General features: G+C 49.4%; 1 protein-coding gene across 10 annotated transcripts in view; it reads right to left on the reverse strand.

Moving 5' to 3' along the window:
- LRRFIP1 (LRR binding FLII interacting protein 1) overlaps positions 1–27,649 on the reverse strand; it is a 142,339-nt gene that overhangs the window by 71,289 nt on the left and 43,401 nt on the right. Inside the window, exon 1 of one of the 10 annotated variants that reach the window (XM_032393187.1) lies at positions 9,932–10,240. The exons of 8 other annotated variants lie outside the window; for them this stretch is intronic. In XM_032393187.1, the coding sequence (XP_032249078.1) occupies positions 9,932–9,997 (66 nt within the window). In that variant the 5' untranslated portion in view covers positions 9,998–10,240. Of the gene's footprint in view, positions 1–9,931; positions 10,242–27,649 lie in introns of those variants that run through there. One more of the 10 variants, XM_032392588.1, reaches the window with a different exon arrangement.

Below are 27,649 nucleotides of genomic sequence, written 5' to 3' on the forward strand. Positions count from 1 at the left end.
CGGCGGGGGACTGAGGCTGAGGAGAACTACAAGGAGGAGGAAGGCCCTCTGCATGCCCTGCCGCCCCGGCCAACCTTACCTGCACTCCTGCCGGCTGGTGGAGATTCTGCCCGCGGGACGGGTCACTGCCCAGCCTGGGGCAGCCACACACCAGCCCCGATACCTTGTCCCCCAATCCTGAGGACATTCTGGGGGCTCAAAGAGCTCTAAGGGTGTCTATATCCTTCTTATAGCTCCTACCCGTTTAACTACCTGGAGGACCCTATGGGATGATGTTCAAAGAGCAGCAAGGTGATAAACACTGGCGGAACGGGAGTCCTGGAGCAGGATCTGCTGCTGTGGGAGGAAGACTCGGTCACTTCCTGGAGAGCCTCGTGCTGCTTCACGGCAGCCTGGCTCCATGCGTACGTGTCCTCAGCTTCGACGCTTTCCTGGGAGTCCAGCAGAGTGTGGAATTCTATATCCCGAGACTGCGCATCCTGCGGCCACAGAAAATGTTCTCACTCTCTCTGCAACTCTGCAGCTGCTCCCAGGGGTCCCAGAACTCTACGTGGGAGCTGGATCCTGTCTGGGTTTACGAGCTGCGACTCGGGGGTGATTCTTGAGAAACGGGACTGAGATGCGCTTTTGTCCCTTCCTCCAGGGGGCTAAGAGGCTTCTCTCCCCGACTGTCTGCATCTCTTGGGGGCTGGAAAGGCACCACGACGAGGGCTCCGGAAGCCAGCTCTCACGACTACGATACAGAGCCCTGTGCAGGCTCACGCACACTGCTGACGTGCCGTCCACGGTGGGCCACGCTCTGTGACTGTGCGCGCTGCCGTTCTAGAACAGGTGTTCGGGAGGAGACTGTCCCCACCCATTAAGAACACCACTGGGGTCCATGGAGAGAGGGCTGGGCCGTGGCCACACCTCCGGGACCCCAGTGACTGCCACCTCTTTGTTCTGTTTGCTCAGACGTTACATGGGAATGAGTCACATGCGATCTGTTGGCTGTAGAGCATTCTAGAATTAGGAGGAAGCTTTGGTATTGATTGTACACATTCATTTTGGCCTTCGGGTTTTAGAATCAAGCAGAACTGAGAAACCGGACTTCTCTCCAGGCCGCATACTCTAACCAGAGCTCATCAGCTCTCAGGGAAAGGTTTGCTCCTGGGAAGGTAATAGGAATCTCATGCGGCTGAAGCCTGAAGCTATGACAAAGAACCAATTTTGTTTGGAAACAAGCAGAGCCTTCTGTCCATGTGAGATTCTGCCCCGGGACGACAAAGGCTCACGGCTCCTGCCAGGGCAGGCTGGAAGCCTCGGAATCGCTGAAGCCCGCATACACGGGCCCATGTGAAAGCGCCTCATAACGCGCTGCCCATTTCCCACCTGCAGTGGACGGCTGTGCAGAGTAACGACGAGGCTGACAGAGTCCCTTCCCAGAGTAGCCTTCGCTACAGGAAGTGGCAACAGCCAGCTTGTTTTCTGGGTAAATCCCTAATCCCTTGTGTGCGGTAGATTCTCAAGATGGGTTGCTCTTCAAAGCAACCGAGTGGAACGAGGGACGTGTTCTCCCGCAGGGCCACGAACAGGGAAGGGAGCGTGCTCGCTAGGCAGCTCACACACAGCGACTGGTGCCGCCTCTGTACCCTGCACCCCCCACCCCGTGGCCCTCGGCCGCCATGTGCACTTCATGCCAGTCTCAAAAGACATGCTCATCTTCCCCAAACCCTTGCTTACACGATTACTGTCCGTTCCCGCAGTGAGGGGCCGTACGCTTTATGGCCATGCCTGTAAGTATAATCACCATGGAGGGGAAGATGCTTTGGGATTGCATTTGTTGATGGGGGCAGGGCCAACTCGTTAGAGGGCTTTTTGGAAATGTGGGGGGCATTGTGAGGCTGTCATGATGACTGGAAGCAGGCATGGATAGCATTTAAGGGGCAGGACACAGCAGGCCAAGCATCCTGCATTCAGACAGGCCTGCACATTGACGAACTTTCCCACTGACTATTCAGACGGAGAGGAGAAACCGCCTCATAATTTTCAGATCTACAAACTGATTCCGACTTACGCATAAAATCAAAATACGATTTGCACAGTTTTAACATACACTGGATGTTCCAGGAATGCAATCAGCATTAAAATTGAGGGAAGTTGACTTGGCTCCGTTCAGAACTTTCTCAAGAGTTAGTGACCACTTAGGAATGTCAAGTCACCAACAGCAACAGAACGCGTGGCGTCTGAGTCTCAGCACCACACACCTGCATCTATCCGTGTTTGCGGCTACGGCTCGGGACACACGTTTGCACACCCACGACTGCTCCCCTGGTCTTCTGGCACACCGGGGCTGGAGCGTTTCTCTATCGAAATCCACTTTCTGTTACTGAGATTTACCTTTATTTTATTTCTTTGCAATGCAACAGTTGAAATATTACATTGACTTGACGTTGTGTGTACCAGCAGATTTTACCATGTATGAATTCCATTCCAGGTTAGCAACGAGGATGTTAAAAACTTGTTATAAAAAGGGGGCACTGGGTCCGACTGGGTTGAGAACCATAGCTTTAAAAGTGCAGAGTGGAACGGGGGAGCTGAGCCTCTCCACGGCTCGGCCGCGGTCCAAACAGCCCAGCCACAGGTTAAGGGCACGGGGCTGGGGGCTGGGGGCTGGGGGCTGCTGTATGAGCACAAACTGAACACGACACGCTTTGTCCATTTTACTTGAAGGTTTGGAAAACAGAAAGTTAAAGACTAAAGTTTAGGGGCGCCTAGGTGGCTCAGTCGGCTGAGCGTCCAACTCTTGATTTCGGCTCAGGTCATGATCTCAGGGTTGTGGGATCGAGCCCCGCGTCTGGCTCTGTGTTGGGGGAGGGTGGAGTCTGCTTGGGATTCTTTCCCTCTGCCCCTCCCTCTGCTCACTCTCAATCTCTCTCTCTCAAATAAATAAATAAATAAATAAATATTTTTTGTTTTAAAAGACTAAGGTTTAACTAGTTATCTAAAACACCATGTTTCCATCAAAACCAACTCTACTGAGTTCTGGAGTAGACTGTAAAATTACCAAAGAATTTTATGATAAAACACCAGCCTTCAGAGAGGCCTCTACCTTGCAAAGACTGGGCCACGGGCCTCCAGGAGCCCAGACCAGGGCACCTGGTAGAAAAGCCCAGAGCATCCAGCACCGCCTCTCTGCAGGCTGGGCCAGAGGGCTCGGGGTCTCTGCATGCGGAGACCACCCAGAGAGGGGCCTCAACACCCAGCCTCTGGTTCTGCTCTACTGTTTACCAGTCACATGGGCTCTGACAAACTACATCACCTTTTTTGTTGTTGTTGGTGGTGGTATTAATCATACAGTATTCATTTATTTACAGCCTATTTCATTTAATCTTATTTCCACGGTAATTAACGTACCATATTATATTAGTTTCAGGTATACAATATAGAGATTCAACAGCTCCATACATTACTCAGTGCTCATCATGGTAAGTGAGCTCCTTCATCCCCATCACTTACTCCCCCCCTCCAGCCCCCTCCCCTCTGGTGACCATCAGTGTGTTCTCTATTGTTAACAGTCTGTTTTTTGGAAACTGCATCACTTTTGGACGTTAGCCCTCATCACAGGGAATGGGGGAACCAGGCTATGTGATCTCTGGGAGCTTCCTTTACTTCTAAAATGCTATGTCTGTGCACCAGGGGTGAACTGTTTCTACAGTGAGACTGTCAGTTCTCTTTCCCCATTTTGCTACTAGAGATCTCCTGACTTTGCCTTCTGAATAATGAACTTCTTAAAAGCACCCCACATACCAAAATAACAAACTGGTATGATTCAGGAACAATATTATTCATGTTACTTTATAGAAAGCAATGACTAGTAACATTCACCCAAACTTTACAAAGTAACATTTACCCAGCGAAACTTCCCAACACAATCTTCAGTTTAGCAACTACTCATACTGATGCGGATGAATAAACAGTTGCACAGTATCCGCCATGGGGATACATTTCTCGCTTGCTGTTAACACAAGAGGAGAGAGATTTTTTTCTGAGCTGAGAGAAGGTTCATATTTCCTTCAATAGCCTCAATGTGCTGGAAAGACAAAGGAAAGCATGACAGCCACAAATAACCATGCGTGATTGACAGGTGAGAGCAGCTTGGCCCTCCAGGTGACAGGTGCCCTCCAGCCAACGCATCTGGGCTCCACTCCTTTCACCTCAACCTTCTCTACAGATGGTCTTCCCTGCAAACTCCACATTTTAAGGTGTCACAAAACACTGACATTGTTCCTTCTCAGAATAAGGCTGGACCCTCTGGTAGCACCAGGGCTTTCCTCCATCGGGCAGCGCACAACTATTTATAACCTTCCCTCTATTCGAGCGATACTTCTGGAACCAGCCAGGAGGGAAACAGAGGCTGCATCACTTCTTTTTCTTTCTTTCTTTTTTTTTTTAAAGATTTTATTTATCTATGAGAAAGACAGAGATAGTGAGAGAGAGCATGAGTGGGGGAGTGGGAGAGGGAGAAGCAGGCTCCCCGGAGCAGGGAGCTGGATGCGGGGCTTGATCCCAGGACCCTGGGACCATGACCGGAGCTGAAGGCAGACACTTAACCGACGGAGCCACCCAGGCACCCCCAGAGGCCATCATTTCAATTCTCAGTGAGCTTCTCCATCTGGGTGGGGTGGGGTGGAGCCACACAACACCCAGTAAGGAGGCTCCTGGGGGATGCTGACACACATAACAGTTACAAAGTTAGGGCAGTGTGAAAATAGAAAAACAGAAATTTCTGTGGCTCTTTCATTTTTACTCTTCTTTTCCTTATTTAGAAAAATAAAGTCCACTGAAAGTTCTTTTGTCTGGGGTGCCTGCGTGGCTTAGTCAGTTAAACGTCTGTCTTCCCAGGGTGGGGTCCTGGGATGGAGCCCCTATAGGGCTCCCTGCTGTGCTGGGAGTCTGCTTCTCCCTCTGCCCCTCCCCCCTGCTTGGGCTCTCGCTTGCTCGCTTGCTCTCCCTCAAATGAATAAATAAAAAATCTTCTTTTTTAAAAAGGCTTATTTATTTGAGAGAGTGAGAGAGTGAGAGAGTGAGAGAGAGAGAGAGAGAGAGAGAGCACAAGTGGGGGGAGGAGCAGAGGGAGAGGGAGAAGCAGACTCCCCACTGAGCAGGGAGCCCGATGCAGAGCTCGATCCCATTATGACCTGAGTGGAAGGCAGATGCTTAACCGACTGAGCCACCCAGGCGGCCCAGTAAAAAATCTTCAAAAAAAAAAAAAAAAAAAAAAAAAGTAAAGTTCTTCTGTCTAAAAACTACCAGAGAGAAAGGAAATGTCTGATAAAATGAAGATGTCTCACTGTACATTCGGGGGCAAGGCCATGTGTCCTAAGAGGCTGCCTCTAACAAGAAATGCTTCCGCCCCGCACTGGGGATGGGAAACCCCAGGGGCCGCAGAGAGAAGCTCACAGCAGTCGCTGCTGGCCAGACCCTCCGTGAAGGACCGTATACAGTGGTCACAGGGATCAGCACCAGCTCGGAGTCAGCGGGCCTGGGCCTGAGCTGGCTCTAACGCCTGCTAGCTGGGGGCACTTGGGAAAGTCCCCTGACCGTTCTGAGCCTCAGTTTCCCCTTTATCTGTACATAGAGATAACCAAACAAGGTTCTGGCAAGGGTTAGGGAAGCCGTCTACGGAAAACATTCAGCAGGGCTGACACTGCAGGGGTCTGGGGATGTTGCCTGCTGTTAATACTTACACAGCATCCCCTATAGCAGCTAGGGATCCAGCAGGGCGAATTCAGCTCAGACTGAGTTTAAAGGCACCGGGAGAGGGGCGCCTGGCTGGCTCAGTCGCTTAAATGTCTGTCTTCAGCTCAGGTCATGATCCCGGGGTCCTGGAATCGAGCCCCACATCAGGCTCCTTGCTCTGCGGGGAGCCTGCCTCTCCCCCTGCTTATGCTCTCTCTCTCTCTCTGACAAAGAAAATCTTCAAAAAAATAAATAAATAAAAATAAAGGCACCGGGAGAAGACAAGCAAGCTGAGGCACCCACCAGGAGAATGGGCACAGGGGAATTTCAGAGGAGGAAGGGGAGGTTCCCAGCCCACACCAAAAGGCCACTCTATTTCTCTTCCCCTTGGAAGATTACACACCCATTTGCCACAAAATAAAAAAGACATGAGGATCAGAAATGAGGTTGCCTCGAGAAGCTTGGTTACACAAATACACGAATGAAACATTTTGGTTATAATTAAAAGTCCTCATTACAGTAATTTAAGATGAATTACTTCTCTACTACAAAATAGTTGTGCTTTTCGACTCAAGGCAAAACCACTTACATGGCTTTAGAATTGTCAAGTTACTGTATTAAGGAGAAAACCACTTGAACTCTGGCCCTCGCCCAAATGAATGGATGAGTCTCAGAATACACATTTCTGTTGTTGTTGGTTTTGTTGTTTATTTATTCTGGAATTGGGCCAGGGGAAGGGGATTTTAGTAGTGGTCTCAATCAATCAAATCAAATGCATGGCAATTCTGAATTATTACATCATGGATGTAGTAAAAAATGGTTGTTTAACAACATGGAAAAAGAAGCTAATGTAATTTTATCTAGAAAGTAAATAATGAAAATTTAGTAAATCCATTCCATGAAAATTAGTTTATTTAAAAAAAAAAAATTCGGTGGCCCAAAGTAAAAGCAGTAGGTAATAAAAACTCCTCTGCTCCCTACCCCGTTCCAACCTGTAGTGGGGGTGTAATAGGCTCACTTTGATAACAGGTTAGTGATTTGAACCTTATGGCCTCTGAGGTTCCAAGATTAATACTTTTAAATATGAACAGATACTTGGAAACACTGAGCAACTAGTCATAAACAATGCCTCTGCTGAGTCACATAGCCTGATTTTTCAGGGATAACAAATTCCTCCTGAACATTGCCTTTTGAGGAGCAAACTTGTTGCACCAACATTTGCCCTCACAATTCTGTAGAAACTTAGATAAGGACCTCTAATCAGGTAAGACTCCAATCAACTTCACTTGAGAACAGTTCTGCAACTATAAATAACTTGATTTCCTGTGCTCACTCTAAGTGGCAGTTTAGACTGCAGGGCTGGTTTTTGTTTTTTGTTTTTTTTAATTTGCTAAGGAGGCTTCCGCTATGTTGTATTAGCTAGGCTGGAGAGAAAGTTAACTCTTAAAGCAAAAGGGAAATTTAGTCTCCATCTCTGCCCTAGGGGAACACTCTTAATCCTATAAGAAAAGACCTTACACTTCACTATTTTTGTGTCTTAACTGCTTGGGAAAGTGACCCATCTAAAACAAGGCAGATTTCCAGGGCTCAAAATCTCAGACTGAGCGACGGCCGGGCTTACCACCTTTGCACTGACTGCACCCCCCAACACAGGTCAATGCTCCCGCTCACCAAGACCTGGGGACCTTGGCACAGGTACCTATAATGATGACATGGGGCTTGGGAGACCGTGTCCACGTTCGGCCCAGACGGGCTGTCCTCAGGACAGGACCAGTGGTTGTGAGGGCTTAGTGCTAATCAGTATGTGGAAAGAGACTGGAGGTGACACAACCCGTCATAAGCATGAGGAAGTTACAAAAGTTAAAGAAATGTATGGTTTCTACACTCACAGAGCTCCAGGGCCAGATCTCACTGTTGTGTAAGGCACCCCCCAACTGGCCATTCAGAACTTCCTTTTATTTATTTTATAATTTTATTTTTTTTAAGATTTTATTTATTTATTTGACAAAGAGAACACAAGCATGGGGAGCGGCAGGCAGAGGGAGAAGGAGAAGCAGGCTCCCCTCTGAGCAAGAAGCCCGATGTGGGGCTCGATCCCAGGACCCCGATATCATGACCTGAGCTGAAGGCAGACGCTTAACTGAGCCACTCAGGTGCCCCTCAGCACTTCCTTTTAACCAGACCATTAACCTCATAAAAGAAGGACTGAGTTTTACTTCTATTTCCCATGCCCCACTCTAAAATACTTTTTGCTACTATTTACTAAAAAACAAAACAAAACAAAACAAAACTCCTATAATAGGTTCACAACTTCTTACTGGAAACCCCTGGGGCCAAATAGGTTTCAGAATTCAATGTTTTTGGATTTTAGAAGGGTAATATGTTCCATAGGCCCTATAGTCTATAATCACCAGAGTAACAGCCCTCAACCAAGGACATTCCCAGGCTGCAGAGAAATGTATGAATATTCACAATGAGGGGGATAAAGACAGAAAATAGCCTCCCATCAGCCAGGGCAGGCCTCCCGGCCAAATGAATTCTGCCACAGACTTAAAAAAAAAACCAACAAAACAAAAACAATTTTTAGTTGTCAGAGCTTACTGGATCCTCGAATTGGGGGTACAGTGAAGCACCTCAATCAAAGCCCACTCCACACTCTCCTGTGACTTATTCCCACAGCACCTCTATGAAGTGTGCATCTCAACCAGATCCAATCCACGGGTAAGGGTTAATGGGACCTGGCAGCCAGCGCCACAGACAGCCCGTGTTACTTCTCATTCCTCCGATGGCCTGTCCCTCCTGTCCCCACATCCTGATTCTCCATGTTTACTCTTTTCCCCATCAACGGCTCCCTGCCCAGCGCTTTGTCCCTCTGAGCTCGACTCTTGCCCAGGGCTAACAGTGCCCTGCTCTTGCCATCTATGGTTTGTCTAGGCGGCTCTGCAGAACCCCAGCATCTCCCAGCAAGCTTCTCGTCCTTCCTTCTTCCGAGGGCCCTTCCCTGATGGTGACACAAGGATCTCTCCGTAGGCTCCCAGGCCCCGAGACACCAGCCAGGTGAAGGGGTAGGAACCAGCTCCAAAGGTCTGGCTCATGGCAGGGACTTTAAATGAGGCCATAGAAGAAGCACACTAACCCAAACTTTAAAAACATCCACCTGACACTACTCAGCAAGGAAAGCAACCTTCAAGTGTGGATTCATCAAAGTCTATTTCTATGCCTCTCCCTGGCCTTTATCAGGAAGCTGCCCAAGGTCAGGGCGGTCTTATTTATCTTGGATCCTCCACAAACACCTAGTAGATGATTAACTTCTGCCTGATGAAGGAGTGATTGTGTCCTGCTCACACTTCTATCAAGGCTTCCACAAAAGCCAGGTAAAGTGAAAATCTAGGTAGGGTCTCTCTGCAGTACTGACCTCATGGTTCTTTTCCAAAGTGCACCCTTTTGCCTTTATATTTCCATTCGCAGTCAACCACAAGCTGCCAGAAAATGGGTAATTTGAAGGCCCAACTATCCCTACATACATGATCCCAGTCTTGGGTGGGTATTGAGCTGGATAATTGCAAAATCCCATGCATGGAGGATCCTGCCCAGACCTGGAGACCCCAGGAGACTAACCAAGGTGGATTTGGTGACCGGGGACCCTGGAGGTATTTGGAGCAATCGGGCTCAGCCCCACTGGTCCTAAGGTCCAGAGCAAGATAAGTACCCCAAACTACCCCGGCCACTGGTGGTGCCAGCCTCAGGGTGAGGGCACCGGCTTCGGGCACCAGTTCTCAGGTGCTGTGTTTTGTAAAACACCAGACCAGCACCTGCGACTGAAACTCTCGACCACGCGCAGGTCTGAGAGCTGGGCTGGACCCACGGCCATCGCCGGCTGGGTTGAGCCCGTCCAAGGCCGCCACTACGGGAACAGGGGAGCGACCGAGTTTCTTTTGGTCCCGGCGAGGGGCGGCTTCCTCCAGGAAAATGTGTTTTCCAGCGCTCAAGGAGGACAGTGCACACGGGGCCGCGAACCCCCGCGACAGCAGAGCCCGCTCCCGCCCGCGCATCGTCGCGTGGGGACGTTCATCTCTGGAGTGCCGGCCACGCGGAGCCCACCCCGCACTTCCCCAGGCAGAGGACTGCGGCGGAAGGTGCCCGCTGCCCCGGGCCTTAGAACGGCAACCAGAAGCAGAGCGAAAGTTTCGAAAACGTGCTTTCCTCTTACCAGTCTCTGAGCTTCTGGGCTCAGACAGTCTATTTCCTTGTTCTGCGTGGCCGCAGGGTTGGTCATGCTGCCCAGCTCTAAGTCCGCCTTCTCGAACAACCGGGAAAGAGACTCGGTGAACTCCTCGGATCCGCGGGCGGGCAGGCTCTCAGCGCAGCCGCATCCCCGGAGTGGCGGGATTACTGGTCCCGGAGACAGAGCGCGCGTCGCGACGGGAACTCGCCCTTCCCAGAGCAGAGGCGCGTCTCCGCCTTTCCCGGGCTCGGGCGCGGCCGGGGCGGGGCGCAGGTGGCCGGGGCTGGCCGGGCCGGGGCGGGGGCGCCCGGGGGCCGAGGAGCCAGGGCCGCCTCGGGAGCGTTCCGCCCTCGAGGGTCCCCCGCCCAGCCGCCCCGCCCCCGCGGGTCCTCCCCCACCCCGCGCTCTCCCCCAATCCCGTCCAGCCCGTGCGCCCCGTCCTACCCGCCCCGCGCCCCAGCTGCGCGGTTATCAATCACCGCCCAACCCCCTCCCGCAGACACCGGAAAGGCGGAGGTGGGCGGGGGAGAAAAAAAAAAAAACCCAGCCGGCCCCGCCCACAACCCCGCCCCGGCTGCGCGCCCAAAGTCGGGGAAGGGCAAATTGAAGGGCCGTGGGAAGACGGGGCTTGCCGGAAGAGACCACGCGGGGCAGGGGTCTGCTTGCGGAGGGCCTGTGCGGGTCTGCGCGGGGGAGGGGTCTTCAGGGGAGGAGCCAGCGCGGGGCGGGGTCCTCCGGGGCGGGGCCTGCGCGGGGGCGGGGCGGACTGCCGCCCTGACCCCGCCCCCGCCCCGGAGCTGTCGGCGCCCTGCTCCCCGCGGCTTCCGCCCCGCGACATCCCCAGAACTCGGGCCAAACTGAGCTTCTACGTTGCCGCAACCTCCGCCCGAGCACAGCAGCACCTGCCGGCGAGGGTACCCCGTTAACGCGTCACCCCGAGAAGGGCCGGCTTCCAGTTCCCCAAAACCGCGCCGCCCGCGCCCGCCTCCCGCTCAGCAAGCCCGCGCCGCAAAGAGCGGGGGTGCCAGCGGTTCGGCGCGGATCCGGGGGGCTGCAGCGCGGCCGGGAGGATGGTGCGAGGCAGGGGCCGAGCCGAGAGGAGGGACGGCACCGGCCTTCCCAGCACGCGCCTCCTCCAGCCGCAGGAGGAGGCTCCTTGTTTCAAAGTCCAGGGGGCAGAGCAACGCCACGTTTCCTGACCTCGCCAGGCTGGGGCAGATTTTCATGGAAACGCTAACCTGTCCTGGCCAGGCCCGGTGCCCGCGGTGCCTGGAACCTGACTGCGCGCCGTCCTCCTCTCCTACTTCGACGCTGCCCTCCTACCCAGGAGCTGCTTCTCAGAAAGAGCACCTCCCCGCCTCCAAACCCGAACTTTGAACAGAATCGCTTGGCCTAATTCTCTGCAAAGGCGGCTCCAGAAAGTCTTGCGAGACCACAGATTAACATTTCGATGTGACAATACCCCAATTTCCTACTCGGCCACCCTAATCCAATTCTCGCCAGCATGTTAGCGCAAGACCTGTGCGCACGGACCTTCCCACTGTGGACCCGGCGCCCCTGAGCACCAGGCTTCCCAGGAGGGGGCTCGTAAAGGAAGGGGTTAACTCGGAGGGTGGGCGGGCAGAGGAGGTACCCGAGGAGGACCTGACCTAGTTGAGAGGGTAGGGGCCACAGAAAAGAGAGGCTGAGTAGATGTCTGGAGTGACCGCTGTGGGAGGAATTCACCAGGCTTCAACTCTGATTAAGGTGAACACAGCGCCACGCTTTCCAAGCTTTGACGGGTAGCATCATTAGGTTTGCCAAAATAACTTTCCAAGAGATTGAAATGCCTACATTTTAATACCTGTTTTCTTGCTATACCTCTTTTTAAATATGTTAGTGTGTTACAATTCTTAATTCTTGAAAGTTAAATTCACTGAAGAAAATAATTTTACACTGTTCTGCACAAACAAGTACAGAACTTACAGAATTTATCATGGAAAGCAATTATAATTTTAGTAGTAACTTCACAGATGAGAATAACAGACAATAAAATAGCCTTCTTTGAGACTTCAGTTTGAATATTCCAATCTAGATAGGTGAATCCTAGAGCTACTAGCCATCCTAAACCCTGTGACCTCATCTCCCATAGCCGGGCACAGGGAACAGGTGTCATTTGCTGTAAGGCATCTGCATTCTCCCCAACCCCCAGGGAGCCATCCAGTCTCTAGGTATCAGCTCCATGAAACCATGCAGGGAAGGGGTTAAATGGACTCTGGAATTAAAGCATCTGGTTCAGGGGCACCTGGGGTGGCTCAGTAGCTTAAGCATCTGACTCTTGATTTCAGCTCAGGTCCTGATCTCAGGGTCCTGGGATCTAGGCCAGCAGCAGGCTCTACACTCAGCCCAGAGTCCGCTTGTCCCTATTGGTCTGCCCCGCCCCCCTGCCTCAAAGAAATAAATAATATATATTTTTTAAGATTTTATTTATTTGACAAAGCAAAAGCAGGGGGAGCAGGCAGAGGAAGAGGGAGAAGCAGGCTCCCCGCTGAGCAGGGAGCCCGATGTGGGACCCCATCCCAGACCCTGGGATCATGACCTGAGCTGAAGACAGATGCTCGGCCGGCTGAGCCACCCAGGCATCCCAATAAATAAAATCTTAAAAAACAAAAAAGCACTTGGTTGAATTCCTGGCTCTGCCACTTATTGTGGGACCTAGAGCAAGTTGCTTAGCCCTGTGTCTCAAGCTTCATCTGAAACATGCCAATGGTAAGGATAATGCCCCCGGTGTAGCGCCCCCGGTGTAGGGGAGGACCAAGGGCAGAACCAACCCCCCCCCCCCCCCCCCCCCCCCAGCAGCCCTGCAGACCAACACTGTTGGTCAGCCACTCTCTTCCCTTGGTCACCAGAGTCCCCATCCAAGGCACCCAGGCCTTCCTGTCCTTCTCTACAGCAGGAAGGAAGTGGGGCAACAACAGGTTCAAACAGCCGAGAAATGGGATGACAGGGAAACTTCGGGAAGGGCTGACTGCAGAAGCTGTGGGTGGCAGGACACTGTCAGGGAGTAAGAAGCAACTACTTTTAGTCCTAGGAACAAACTAACGATACTGGCAATAAAAGAATAATAGTGCCCAGGAGATTTCTTATTGCACAGAGTGGTAGCACATTAGAGAAACCTGCTCTTCTAACACCCTTCCAGATGGGACACCACTGACTGAGTGTGTCTCAGTCCAGCTGACCCCGTGAGATGGCCAAGCCTCAGAACCATTCCAGCCACGGGCAAGTGGCAAAGTCTATACTGTAAGTAGAGCGAGCCCCGAATCCTGCTTCTTGGTGTTATTATATAGATCCCGGGGCCCAAGAGTAACGTGTAAAGGGTCTATCTAGTTGCCTTCTGTTAATTTTGATTATAAGTAGGTCTCTAATGGAAAGGGCCCCTCATTGAAGCCCCCTTCCCAAACAGGCCTTTTTTTTTTTTTTTTTTTTTTTAACTCAAGCAAGGCCACTTGTGAGGATGATTAATGAGTGACTGGAACCTACAAACTTGTTTTTGGAAAGTGCACGAAGACGTCAAAGACGGGTGCGGCTGTGAAAAGTGACGTTCTGTAGAATGGGACACACTCCAAGACACATTTCCCCGTGCTCACGGCTTGAAAGGCAGCTTGGCACAGTAACAGAATTGAAACCGCCTGAGAGTGTCAGGTGAGAAGGAGCACTTAGGAAGCCTTGGGTTCCCAGGGTGTCTTCGAGAGGGCTGAGTGGCATGGGTGGGGTGCTCAGGAACAGGGCGGCCCTCCGCCTAGCCGGGACCAGTTCTCCCCCAGGTCCTTGTATGAGGAGCTGTGAGGTTAAGGACACTGGTCCAATTTCCCAGTTCCACCCTCTGTTGGTCAGGGTGCCCCTTGAAACAGGTTCACTAGGAGGTTCCAGCCCCTTCCCAGGTGCCGGGCGGTTAAGGACCTGCAGACATGCAGTCACTGCTCAGGCCAGGGAGCTCTGTACGGGGAGGTGTTGTAGGTGTTGTAAAAGCTCTGCCTTGTCCTGGGCATTCCTAGAAGCCGCCAAGCGTGGGATCCTCTGTGCCCTCCCGACAAAAGTTAAATGTCCAACATCTAAAGAAGCAGTTCTCCGACGTACCATAGGATTATATGCAGGGACTTAATTTCTTAAGGAGCCCCTAAGAAAAGAACCAAAGGTAAATAGAGCTGTCTCACTTCGTTCTGGGAACATCAGAATCATAGCTAACCAGCAAATGCCAGAACATTTAACCAACGTGGCCACACCCAAACTTGGTTTACTCATCTCCACGGTGTTGGCCTGTTGCTCGATTCACGAGCTTCGCCTCCTCCTGTGGTTTGGTTCTAAGTGCTAGAACCACAGAGACAAGCCCTTCCTGGGATCCTAGCACAGAGCAGGGGACAGACGGTGGAGGTGGGGGAGGGGCTCTCAACCTCCCCTTAATCAGATGACTGACCCGAAACCATTTTTCTAAGTCACACCCGTAATTGCTGTTTTTCGTGAACATGAATCACTATTCATATTGATTACAACAAAATAAACAACTCTAAATACTTTTACAACAATGAGCTCATTTCACTTTATTTATTTTTTTTACTTTATATGAATCCTTTTGACTAATATCACAGGACACGTCATATTAAAAAGCTGGTTCATGAAGAGATTACCCAGGCCTGCGCAGCACCTTTCCATTTACAAAGCACTTTATACACACACCAAGGCCCACAAAGGTCATGTAACTTGTCCGCAGACCCGCGTTGTAAGAATGAGGCTGGGCTCACTAACCCAAGTCCCCACCAAAAGTCTGAGCCCTTAGCATCCCGTGCATAGCACAATAGAGTTGCCCTCCTCCCAGCCACCACCCAGAGGTCCTCACTGGGAACGGACAGTCAACAGACAGGCCAGGTGAATGTCCTCAGTGGTCCCCCCAGGCTTGCCCGTACCAGTAACCCCCTCTTCCACTCCAGGGGTGCTGAAAAAGCCGTGTACACACCCAGATCAATGTGCTAGCCAGCTCTCCCCAGAAAGACTTCGGGCATTGGTAGGGGGCATCTAATGGAGGGCAGACACTGCCTGGCATCTGCAGAGAAAGCTGCACCCCATGCAGCAGTGAACATAGCTGGTGGGCCAGAATCCGGGCTGTCTCCAGTGGACAGAAGCATCTGGAGCAAGAGTAGCTGAAAAGAAGACTGAGCTAGTTTCCTGCTCGGGCGCCTGGGTGGCTCAGGCACCTAAGCCTCTGATTCTTGGTTTCAGCTCAGGTCATGATCTCAGGGTCGTGAGATGGAGCCCTGAATCAGGCTCCGTGCTGGGCATGGAACCTGCTTGGAATTCCTGCTCTCCCTCTCCCCCTGCCACTCCCCCTACCTACTCGCATGCTTTCTCTCTCTCTCTTTAATACATACATACATACATACACACACACACATATAGCTCCTGCTTATGGGGCACTCACCTGTGTTGGGTGTCATACAACCACATCCTTCATTCTCTCAGCTGTCTATGACTTGGCACTCACCCTCCCCTCCACTAGGAGTGGGCCCTTCTAGGATGGGAGGGTGTTCTCACCTTGGAACACGGGAAGCACTTCACAAATGATGGATGGGTGCGTGAATGATTCTCCTGATAAAATGGAGGACTTTGGCAGGTTATCATTAACTCTCACTGATCTACTTTTTTTTTTTAAGATTTATTTATTTGAGGTAGAGGGAGTGAGAGAGGGAGCAAGAGAGCACGAGGGCAGGGAGGGGCAGAGAGAGAGGGAGAAGCAGGCTCCCCACTGAGCAGGGAGCCCGATGCAGGACTTGATCCCAGGACCCTGAGATCATGACCTGAGCCAAAGGCAGACGCTTAACCGACTGAGCCACCCAGGCGCCCCAGGAATTTTTTGTTTGTTTTAATAACTACCTACTACTCAGCAATTCACCAGACTTCTTTCAAACTGTTTGGATTTTCTAAGGAAGGTGGCGAGTTTGAGTTTTGGTTGGACTTCACCGGAAGTGGTTGCAGGAAGCCCTGGGGAGGTGTCCAGCAGGCCCGGCTGCCCCGTTGGATGAGCGAACGGGGTTAAGGTGCTGAGGAACATGGGAGCATGCCCAGAAGAGGAAAGAGGCAAGGGGAGGAATCATGGGGCTCCTACATGTAGGGAGTGAGAGGTGTGTCAGCAATAAGCCAAGACAGACAAGGGGTGGGCAGAGAAACAGAGAAAAAGGCGTCTCCCAAAAGCCACTGTTCACGCGCTTCCCCAGAAGGCTGGTGTGAATATCCGTGTTACATAAGGCGGATGGGGGGGGAGAGAACAGGGTTGAGGAAGCCTTTAATTTACAACTAGGAAAACATGGGCTACTGCAGGCTGTTGTTAAAATTCTACAATCAACCATTTTCAGTGGTTTGGGCACGTGTAAGGAATGGCAGATAGCAGCATGGGAGGAAGAAGGGATGGGGGAGGGTCCGGGTAGGGGATGTGTTCATTTGTCTCTCTCTTTGTAAGGATGGGAGAGACTTTGGAGGCTGAAAGTTAGCAGCCAAAGGAGAGTGGGGGAAATTGGGGTAGGGGTGGGGATGGGTCTGAGACTCTGGTGCCCAAGGGGTGTGGGTGGGGCATGTATGGACTTGGGGATTTGGCCCTGATTCTGAGCTGAATGGAGAGAAATAAATCACGTGGCCAGGAGAGGCCAGATAACAAGGACCTTGGACCATAGAGCTGAGGGAGGAGGAAGGGCAGGAGAAGAGAAACTAATTGGGCCCGCCACGGAGCTGCCTGGGGCCCCACCGGGGTGATGCTGTTTCCAGTTCCCCAGCACAGAGCCCTGCCACGGAGCGCCAGAAAGCCCAACAATGCTGTCACAGGGTAAAATCTGATCCACACTTAACATAATTTCTAATTTATTGTACTCTGGAAACAAGTTCATCTCTAAGAGTATCCAGGCATAAGTCCATAGCAACCCTGGGGGAAAAATGTATCCATTTTTCCATGCCATCCCTCAGAACTGGTGATCCGAGGCCAGACCGAGGACCTGAGAGATCACAGAAACATCTCCCATATATCCTGACCAAGGAAACAGCCACATTCATCGGAATGTGAATTTTCTTACGAAAACCAGTTGTGTTTTTCATGAACACAACACACCACAAACATCAACCGATTATTCTCTAAAAATATTGAAAATAAAACAACTAAAATCCATTATGTATTTCTCAGCCATGTAGGAATAAATTGTGAAAAATCCCCCTAAGTTAACTCCAAAGCAAAGAAAAAGATATATCTATATATGTTCTCTGAATAGTCATTTTAAAATGCTTTTGCTCAGAATAAATAGTGACAAGGAAAAATAAGCTTTAGTCCGGAGAACTGTGTTCCCTAGCTAACTGAACACCCCACCAATAAGAAATAAACCAAATGCTTCAGTATATACTTAGGAACAGAATATGGTGATTAGATAAATGGAAGCAATATTTTTTTGAGGTTCTCACTCATTTATTTGGCTTGGGCCTTAGTCCTCTTGCCTATGAGTTTAACATTCTAGAAAAGATAGAACATTCCTTATAATCAGAGCCATGGAGCAAATTTTTACCCTCCAGAAATCAATCAGGCTACAGATGTGATTGACAAATGTCATTCACAGATAGGAAGTGTGGGGAACATAGGACTTTATGATGTGAATTTAAGTGGTACCCACAGCCAACACGGAAATTTAAGGGCAGGTGACATGAATTCAAAGGTTTAAAAATCAGGCACTCCCACTAATAAGCCGTTTGACTTAAAGACGACCTGACTTAAGGACACATGAGAACATCAGAAGTACACCTTCCACCCCAAAGTACAGAAATTCCTGAAACAGCATCCCTAAAATCATCTCTCTAAGGAAAATAAAGACTAGTTAACACACTTCAGCATAGCACTAGAAACACACGCCCACACCCTACTATAAGGGTATTTCCCCTCTGCACCCGATGCCCCGAAATACAGGGCCAAGATAAGTCATCAGCTAGTAGACGCCGGAAAAGTACCAGATCATGAGCAACTACTTTATCATCAGTTTGTATGAACTGTGTATCTTTACAGAAGACTTTAACATAGAATCAAGAAGTCTTACCTTTGAAAAATGGGTATTTTAGATGAAATTCAAGGGAAGTTTGAGGAAGAGCAAAGAGCAGCAGTCTGGAGAGGCATGTTTGGCACAAGAGTGGAAATTCTGGAATAACTGGAGATCAAATAGCCACTCCTGACCACGTCACTCCCAGTACCAGCAAAGAGGTCAATTACAGGCACCTTTATACCCAACATCTTGTGGGGCGGCTTCGACCCGCCTTTGAACAAGGGGAGGGCGTGGTTCTCTGAGCCCACTGAAGGCTCTCGAAATGCTTCTTCCGACCAGGAGGTTTGGTTTTAGCTACTCAGATTATATTGAAGCACCCTCCTCTTATCCCCACTTCCGTGGAGGCATCCGGTATCAAATGTGGGATCAGACTTTATGAGGGAACTCTAACATAAATAGAGAGCAGGGTTTCTTAACTTCAACAATATGGACATTGTGGGCCAAACCATTCTTTGCTGTGGCATCTGTCACGGATGTTTAGCAGCGTCCTTGGCCTCTCCACCCTACTTGTGACAACCCAGAACGTCTCCAGATATTGCGCAATGTCCCTTGGGAGGCAAAATGCCCCCAGGGGAGAAGCCCTGGTCTAGAGGGGCTTGTACCTTCATCAAAGGCGTCCACACTGTACAAGAACACTGACTTATCAACTTACACAAGTAAGTCATGCTCCAATAGATTCCTAGCTACCCATGCACAGAAATCATGGTCCAGAAGAACTATTTCAAGCCACCGCCTAATATCTCTGGTTCTCTTTTTTCTTTAAGTGAGAACTCAAAAGCAAGGTCAGTTGTAGCAGGAAGAAAGTCAGCACCGGGCACTGCGAGACAGGAGGTGGGGGCCACAGGGTGGGAAGTTGGAAGCTGAGATTTCAGACGTGGTGCAGTTACGCCAAGGCCAAGGGGGTGATGGTGGAAGTAAGAGCCTTGCAAGCAAGAAGGTCAAAGAATGGAGTTTGGCTTCTTGGCCCATCTGGGTGGGTAAGCGCCAAGGAGTCGGGGTTGAGGGGATCCCCAGCAGCCTGAACAGCTGACCTGGAGACCCAGTGATTCCTGCAGAAAGCCCTCAAACCTCCAAAGTGGAGATTGGGGCTGGGGGTGGGAAATCTGGCTGGAATCCCTGCTCTGCTGCTTATTCGTTTGTAGTTTCGGGGACTCCCGTGACCCCTTCCAGTGTCCTATGTAAAAGGGGAGGGACGCAGCCACGATATAGGACGGCAGGTCACAGTGGGACCCCAGACTGGCTCGAAGAGCTTGCAGCACATTCTGTCTGTTCTTCCAAAGCACATAGACTATTTTTCCTGCAAGATAAGGGACTCTGGAATTACAGTTCACGTACAGGTTTAGAAAAGCCGTAGGTAGTCTTGGTCATTTAATTAGTTTGGGTTAGGTTTAAAGCCTTAATCAGCACTTCTGGAGCACTCTGGGAGCTCTGTCCTCTGTCGGCAGCTGCCCGCCCCTCAAGCCCAGAATTTTTGCACCGCCTACTGCTCTTCCCGAAGCCAGGCTTCCGGTGCTCTCGCCCTTAGACAAGTACATTCTGAATATGACTAGGTAAAAATGGATGCATATAGACAAAGACTGGAAGGAAACACAATAAACAACACAGCTGTTCTATGCAAGCGATGGCATCATGGGAATTTTATTGCTTTTCAGGGTACTTTAGATATTGTTAGAATGTTCTTTTTTTGTAATAGGTTAAGGAACTTGAACTTTATTCAGGAAGCAGTAAAGGACCCACTGTAAGTATTTGAATAGGGAGGTAGGATTTTGTTTGAACAAAGAACCTGTAGGCTACAAAACAAGTTGAAAATCGCCCTCATTATTCTTTTCCAAAATTTTCTTGATGGTCTCACTATTTACTCTTCTAGATTAACGTTAGAGCCCACTTGTCAAACATAGAACCAGTCCTGTCCCCTAAACTGGAATTTTATTTGAATTACATTATATTTATAAATTATTTGGGGATGGATTCACATCTTTACAACATTGGGTTTTCTCATTCAGAAACAAGGCATGTCTCTCTCCATTCTAAAATCTGATGTGTCCTTCAGTATATTGTAATAGTTTTCTTCATATAGGTCCTACATATTTCTTTAGTCCTAAATACTACTTTGAATGGGATCTTACCTTTTTGCCTTAAGTAAAAAAAAAATCATTATTGTGGGATATGGCAGTGCTATGTTTTTTTTTTTTTTTAAAGACTTTTTTAATTTATTTATTTGCCAGAGAGAGAGAGAGAGAGCACAAGTAGGGGGAGCAAGAGAGGGAGAAGCAGACTCCCCGCGGAGCAGGGAGCCCAATGTGGGGCTCGATCCCAGGACCCTGGGATCATGACCTGACCCGAAGGCAGATGCTTAACTGACTGAGCCACCCAGGCGCCCCTATGGGTTTTTTTTTTTTTTTTTTTATGTCATTACAAACGATTGCAAACTGAGCCCCCAGCTTTAGACTGATTTTTTGCATTAGGCATACACACAATCTGCAGATGGTTACACATTCTACCTCCTCTCCAGAGTTACACTGCGGATTTCTTTGTCCTGTCTGCACATCAGAAGGGCTGTCAGAGTAACATTCCAGCGGGCCTGGTCTACTGGTCTCATCTTAACATGGGTCCTCCACACCCAGCAAAACAGTAAGGACGAAGCAGCTTCGGAAGTTAGCGCTTGTGCTGTAATCACACAGGGCAGGACTCAGAGCTTGTTAGAATTTATTTATTTATTTATTTATTTATTTATTTATTTATCTATTTATTTAAAAGATTTTTATTTTTTATTTATTTATTTGCCAGAGAAAGACACAGCAAGAGAGGGAACACAAGCAGGGGGAGAGGGAGAGGGAGAAGCAGACTCCCCGCTGAGCAGGGAGACCGATGCGGGGCTCGATCCCAGGACCCTGGGATCATGACCTGAGCCAAAGGCAGATGCTTAACGACTGAGCCACCCAGGCGCCCCCAGAGCTTGTTAGAATTTAAATAGCATTAAAGTTACCAATAAGGTAAGCACAGGATCTGTTGTCAGTCACCTGCTGAGGGACCCGAAAGGAAGCAAATGACAAGTCTCAGAATAAGACGCTCTTGGCTAAAGGCTAGAATCTAATTTTGATCAATAAAAGATACACAGGCAAAGCAACTTGCAGAAGGACTAGCACTGAAGTGGGTGGAAAGTTAATTATTATTGTTGGTGTTTGAATACAATTGCTTTTTGCAGGACGAGGCCCTGGTGGAGGAACACACCGGGCTCAGGTCTGTAGGGCCAGCCCTGCCTGGGCGGAAAGCTTCGAGTCTGTCTAAACTTGCTGCTGGGGACGCCTGGGGGGCTCAGTCGGTGAAGCGTCTGCCTTCGGGTCAGGTCATGATCCCCGGGTCCTGGGATCGAGCCCCGCGTCGGGCTCCTTGCTCAGCCAGGAGCCTACTTCTCCCTCTCCCTCTGCTGCCCCCCCCTGCTTGTGCACGCTTTCTCTTTGTCAAATAAATAAAATAAATCTTAAAAAATAATAATAAATAAATAAACTCGCTGCTGGCCTCTGGCCAGTGTTCTAGGCCTCAGTGTTCTCATCTGTAAGATAGGAGTAATGATGTTAGCTACTTCGTATGGCCTTATAAGCATCAAATGGGTAATTGTTCGTAATCAGTATTTAACTAAATAAAAAGCCAACTGTAAATGCAGGGCAGATTCTTGGTCTCTATAATGCACAATGTTACAAAATAATTTCAGGAGCATGCAGTCTAAATCTTACATATCCAGTCACCATTTACCAAAGGGTGTGGGAGTTAACTTTTGTCCCAGACCAACCGCCCCTCCCTATGAGCCTTCCCGCCCCGCCCAACACAGCTCTGCCTGCCCCGTCTCCTGCTCAGAATGCACAGCATGCAGGTACCCCCTGGCGCTGGTTCAACCCTTAGAACCCCAATACTAACTGGAATTCCACGTCAGGGGGCTCTTGCAGGAGTGACCATGTTACCTTCCTAGAACAAGAGGCCTGAACTTGGCCGCCGTTACTTTCTTTGAGGTGCATGGTCACTTCCTAGTTGCAATTCTAATCTAGATGCTGGACTTGAACTTCACAGGCCAGATAAGGAGGTATGATTGTGTCTCCAAAGAATGGTATTAGGCAAGAGAAGCTCATGAACTTCTCTTTTCGGGTGAAGAGGCGCTCCTACAGTAGGTATGGGTTTTTGAAAAAGAAGAAATTATCTGCAACTAAGAATATCAAATCTTTTTCTTTTTTTTTTAAGATTCCATCCATTTTTTGACACAGAGAGAGAGACAGTGAGAGAGGGAACACAAGCAGGGGGGAGTGGGAGAGGGAGAAGCAGGCCTCCCGTGGAGCAGGGAGCCCGATGTGGGGCTCGATCCCAGGACCCCGGGATCATGACCTGAGCTGAAGGCAGCTGCCCAACCGACTAAGCCACCCAGGCGCCCCCTGCAACCAAGAATATTAAAAAGATAGAAATATTCAGAGATTTCAGCCCTAATATTCTATGATTACCTAACTTGTATGCCCTACATTTAGACTAAAACATAATAAAACTATGTTTATCTCTGGAAGAAGGCAAAGGCGAGTAGGCAGTGAAGAACAGCAGTCTGGGAGAAAAGGCAGGGGAGGGGGGGTCCAACCCTAAGGCCTGCCTCCTGGTGGCCACAGGGGAGCATTTCCAGGGACCCTGTGATAAATGTTCCAAATTTGCTTAATAATATCAGATAATATAATGATAAAAGGGGGCCTTAGCACCCATATTCTCTTTATGTCAATCCACATAAAAATTTCTAATTAATTCATATTAAATACAAAAACCAATTTATTCCTTCATAAGTGGAAGTAACCCCGAGTGTCCATCAGCAGATGAGTAAATAAACACAGTGTGGTCCATCCACATGATGGAAATATTACTGGGCCTTAAAAAGGAGCGAGATTTTGACACCTGCTACCATGTGGATGAGACTTGAAGACATTATGCAAAGTGAAGGAAGCCCGACACAGAAGGACAAATATTGTCTGATTCCGCTTATACGAGATCCCCAGAATTGTGAAATTCACAGAGACAGGAAGCAGAAGGGTGGGCACTAGGCGCTGGGGGAGGAGGGCAGGGAGTCCGTGTGTCATGGGGACAGAGTTTTAGTTTGGGGAAGATGAGAAAGTTCTGGAGAGGGATGGTGGTGATGACTGCACAACAGTCTGAATGCACTTTAAAACAGTAAAGATGCTAAACTTTGTTATGTATATTTAGCACAATTTAAAAAATAGTGGTAAAAAAACTCCAATTTACTCTGTTTACGCAGTATCACAAAAGAAGGAAGAGGAACGTCAGTGTGGACTTCTCCCCAGAAAACTGAAGTTATATGGTGTGAGTTCCAAGAGTCTGCACTCCACGTGAAATTGGCCACACGGAAGATCTGGAAATCCGTGTGGAAGAAATCTTCCAAGTATGTGACCAGTGCACATGTTTTAAAGCCATCTCCCTGCCATGACCTCTCTAAAGCTGCAGTTCACGGAAGTCGAAAGATTTAAGTCATCATGACCCTACATGAATTTTCAGATACCATCAGCAAAATAAGAACAATTAGGACTGGCAGGATGGCATTCTATGCGGACAGCTGCTAATTTAACTAAGAAAAGGGAGGGGGGCAGGCATGAGGCAAATACTGTTTGCTTTAAGTATCACATTTTACATTTTAGCCATTTTACCGTGGGAAAGCAACATGCAATAGTAAAAATTATGTTAATCAGATTCACAAAAACAGAAAGAAGAAAGGTGGGTTCCAGGAGCTCATGGAAGGAGACAGGGAATTGTTTAATTGGGACAGAGTTTCAGTTTGGGAAGGTGAAAACGTTCTGTGGATGAACAGGGGTGATGGTTGCAAAACAATGTGAATATACCCAAGATGCCACTCACCTAGAACGGCTGCATGGTAAATGTTTTGTTTTTTTGATGAGCATGTACTGTTTTTAAAGGGGGAAAAATAACACAAAGTTCATTGTCTTCCATAACTTCATTGGAAAAGAAAGGAAGGAAGAATGGAAAGAAAAACCTTTATGTTTTGTGTTCCTAGAGGCTTTTATTTATTTATTTATTTTTAAAGATTTTATTTATTTATTTGACAGAGAGAGACATAGCGAGAGCAGGAACACAAGCAGGGGGAGTAGGAGAGGGAGAAGCAGGCTTCCCGCAGAGCAGGGAGCCCGATGCGGGGCTCGATCCCAGGACCCTGGGATCATGACCGGAGCCGAAGGCAGACGCCTAACGACTGAGCCACCCAGGCGCCCCCTAGAGGCTTTTAAACCTAATGAAAGAAACTGTAATGAATGAAGTGGGCGACCACTTCTACTTCATCCCTGCTTTTCTATCGCGCACGCCTCTGGCATGCCGGTGGGGACCTGTGGCCAATCTCAGAATAATATTTTAAATGCTTAAAGCAAAGTATATTGGGTTACAAAGTAAATGGATTATTCTGAAATATATTACTAAAATGTATTTTTAAATCGTGCTACAGTGTATCAATCAGAGTCCAATCAGGAAGTCTACACCAGTCCTGGTAACAGAAGGGTTGCATACAAGGGACCCATTGAGCAGGTGCTGGATGCCCGAGAAGGTAAAGGGGCTCAGGTCGCACGGAGGCAATGACCCTGGGGACAGCCGGGGCTGGGTTACCGTGCTCCAAAGGCCGGGGGTACCCAGAGCTCTGAGCAGGGTGTTTTAGAATCTGACAGGGTTCCCTGACGACGACGGGAGTTTCTGAGAGTGGGACAAACACTGGAAGCAGAACGGAACCCTGCGGCCGTTGCCCAGAGACGCGCGGAGAAACAGGAAGCAGGCAGGAGGAGTGGTTCTTTCTGCTGCGTGCCCTGCTGGCTGAGCCCCAGCCCCAGCCTCCCAGCAGGGGGAAGAAGGGGGGGCTGGAGCTTAACAGCTAGCACAGAGGCGGGCTTCTGTACTAGTGCATTCAATAACAAGACTTCGTATCTGCCATAGTGTTGACACGGTGGTGTGCACTCTCCCCAGCTGCCTGCAACCACTGAGAAGTGCCAAGCAACACCCGGGATCTCAACTGGTGGCCAAGTCACACACACTTCGAATACGACTGAAGTGTTTGGCCTATATTCAAATTGGAGGTAATGCTGTTCGTTTTCCCTATGCAATTTCAGGGATCTCTTGAAATCTAACCGAAGGCCCTTGGGGGATTCGTGGATCCAAGGTTAAGAATCTTTCTGGGTCTTTTAAGAGGTCAAATACAGTTCTTTGTCTTGTTTAATTTTGCTTTTAAAAATCACACACTTGGGGCCCCTGGGGTGGCTCAGTCTGTTGAGTGTCTGACTCTTGGTTTCAGCTCAGGTCCTGAGCTACTGGGCTCAGTGCGGAGTCTGCTTGAGATTTTCTCTCCATCTCTCTCTGCCCCTCCCACTTGTGCTCTCTCTCTGAAATGGATAAATAAATATTTTTTAAAAATCACATGCTTGATCATTGATACCACATCTCTTTTATGCTTTGAAAGAGAAAATAATAATAATGCAAATTCATGCCTTTGTGCATACCTCTCATTTCACTGATACTATCAACCACTCCTGCAAGTAGTGAATAGTGATCTTTGCATTTTATTGACTAATTACCTATTTCTGAATGCCACAGAAAGTAAAAAGAACACACACTGCACTTACATCCTTGTCCCGCACTCATGGTGGAGGTGGGTATTTTCAGATTCCTGGGTGGTCTTCAGAGTGTTTCCTGTAATGCCTCTTGCCTCTTGGTGGGGCTCCCCTGGCCCCACCAAGTTGATCATGACCTCGGTGTCCTGAGCAGCAGGTCAGTATTTCTACTCCTGACTTCTCCAAAGCTTCAGTCCACCTGCTCCTTGCCTGTCCCAAAGGCATCTCAAACTCGACACGTCCAAAGCAGAGCTCCTGTTGTCCCTGAGACTCTTTCTCCTGCATTTCCTCTCCCGTGGGGGCACGACCAACCAGCGCTCCCTAAGCAAGCTTTATCTAACATCTCTGTGCCTCAGTTCCCCCGTCAGTAAAGGTGTCACAATAATGGCACCCACCTTACAGGGTTGTTGTAGGGACTCAAGAAGACCACACGTGCAGGGTGCGCTCACAGAGCTTTGACGTCCTCAACGCCCACACACGCCCTCTTCTCAAGGACCATGTGCCCCCGCTTCCCCCTTGAGTTCCCCAGCCAGCCAGCTTCTGCTTCAGCCACCGCCTCACGCCAGTCAGGCCTCAGCGGGTCTCCTCACAGTGATTTCAGTTACCCCCAACAGCCCCCCAAACATTGCTGCCAGTGCCATCCCTTCCATCCCCTCATTCACTCATTCATTCAGTCAACAAACACGGATCAAGGGCCTATCACTTGTCACGTACCAAGCCAACTCTGGATTAACAATGACAACAGGCCATCACACCTCCCAGGGGGAAGACGGGTGTTAAATAATCGCAAGTAGGGGGCGCCTGGGTGGCTCAGTCGTTAGGTGTCTGCCTTCGGCTCAGGTCATGATCCCAGGGTCCTGGGATCGAGCCCCGCATCGGGCTACCTGCTCAGCGGGAAACCTGCTTCTCCCTCTCCCACTCCCCCTGCTTGTGTTCCCTCTCTGGCTGTCTTTCTCTCTGTCAAATAAATAAAATCTTTAAAAAAAAAAAATCACAAGTAATTAATTATAATTGTGATAAGTGCCATGACATTAAACAGAAATGTGCCCACAGGGTGCCGGGCTTGGGGAATGCCGATGGGGACACACGGCTTGGGGCCTTCTGAGGAAGTGAGAAGTGAGTAGCATGGCCGGGGGAGAAAGTAAGCCCTCTTGTGAAACCTCTGACGGCCTTCCCTTGGAGAATGGGGTGAAGCCCGAAGGCCTCCTAGATGTCCGTCCAGCTCTCCTTGATGTGGCACCCTGCCATGGGCCACGCCCACACTGTCCCTCTCAGCTCACTGACCAGTGACAGGTGAATCCGCTCTGCCTCCTGGTGGTGACTCCAGCCTTAGAGAGAGAACCCCCAAATTTCTCTCTTTTTTTTTACTAAAGCAACTTACAAAAATTTAAGTATTTTTTTTTTCTTAAAGATTTTATTTATTTATTTGACAGAGAGAGAGAGAGCGTGAGAGAGGGAACACAAGCAGGGGGAGTGGGAGAAGGAGAAGCAGGCCTCCTGTGGAGCAGGGAGCCCGATGTGGGGCTCGATCCCAGGACCCTGGGATCATGACCTGAGCTGAAGGCAGACGCTTAACGACTGAGCCACCCAGGCGCCCCAAATTTAAGTATTTTTAATAAAGGAGGGCCCAACCCTCGGCTGAAGAATTTAGTTAGCAACCTAATCCATAGCAGAGTTTTATTTAATATAAAAACAAGCTCACTTTTTTACGTCTTGTACAATGAACATACATGCATTGATAAGTCTATTTTTATTTTATTTTATTTATTTATTTTTAAAGATTTTATTTATTTATTTGACAGAGAGAGACACAGCGAGAGAGGGAACACAAGCAGGGGGAGTGGGAGAAGGAGAAGCAGGCTTCCCACAGAGCCGGGAGCCCGATGCGGGGCTCGATCCCAGGACCCTGGGATCATGACCTGAGCCGAAGGCAGACGCTTAACGACTGAGCCACCCAGGCGCCCAAA

This window comes from Phoca vitulina, unplaced genomic scaffold (genome assembly GCF_004348235.1).
Source record: "Phoca vitulina isolate PV1807 unplaced genomic scaffold, GSC_HSeal_1.0 scaffold1, whole genome shotgun sequence".
NCBI classification, from domain to species: Eukaryota; Metazoa; Chordata; class Mammalia; order Carnivora; family Phocidae; genus Phoca; species Phoca vitulina.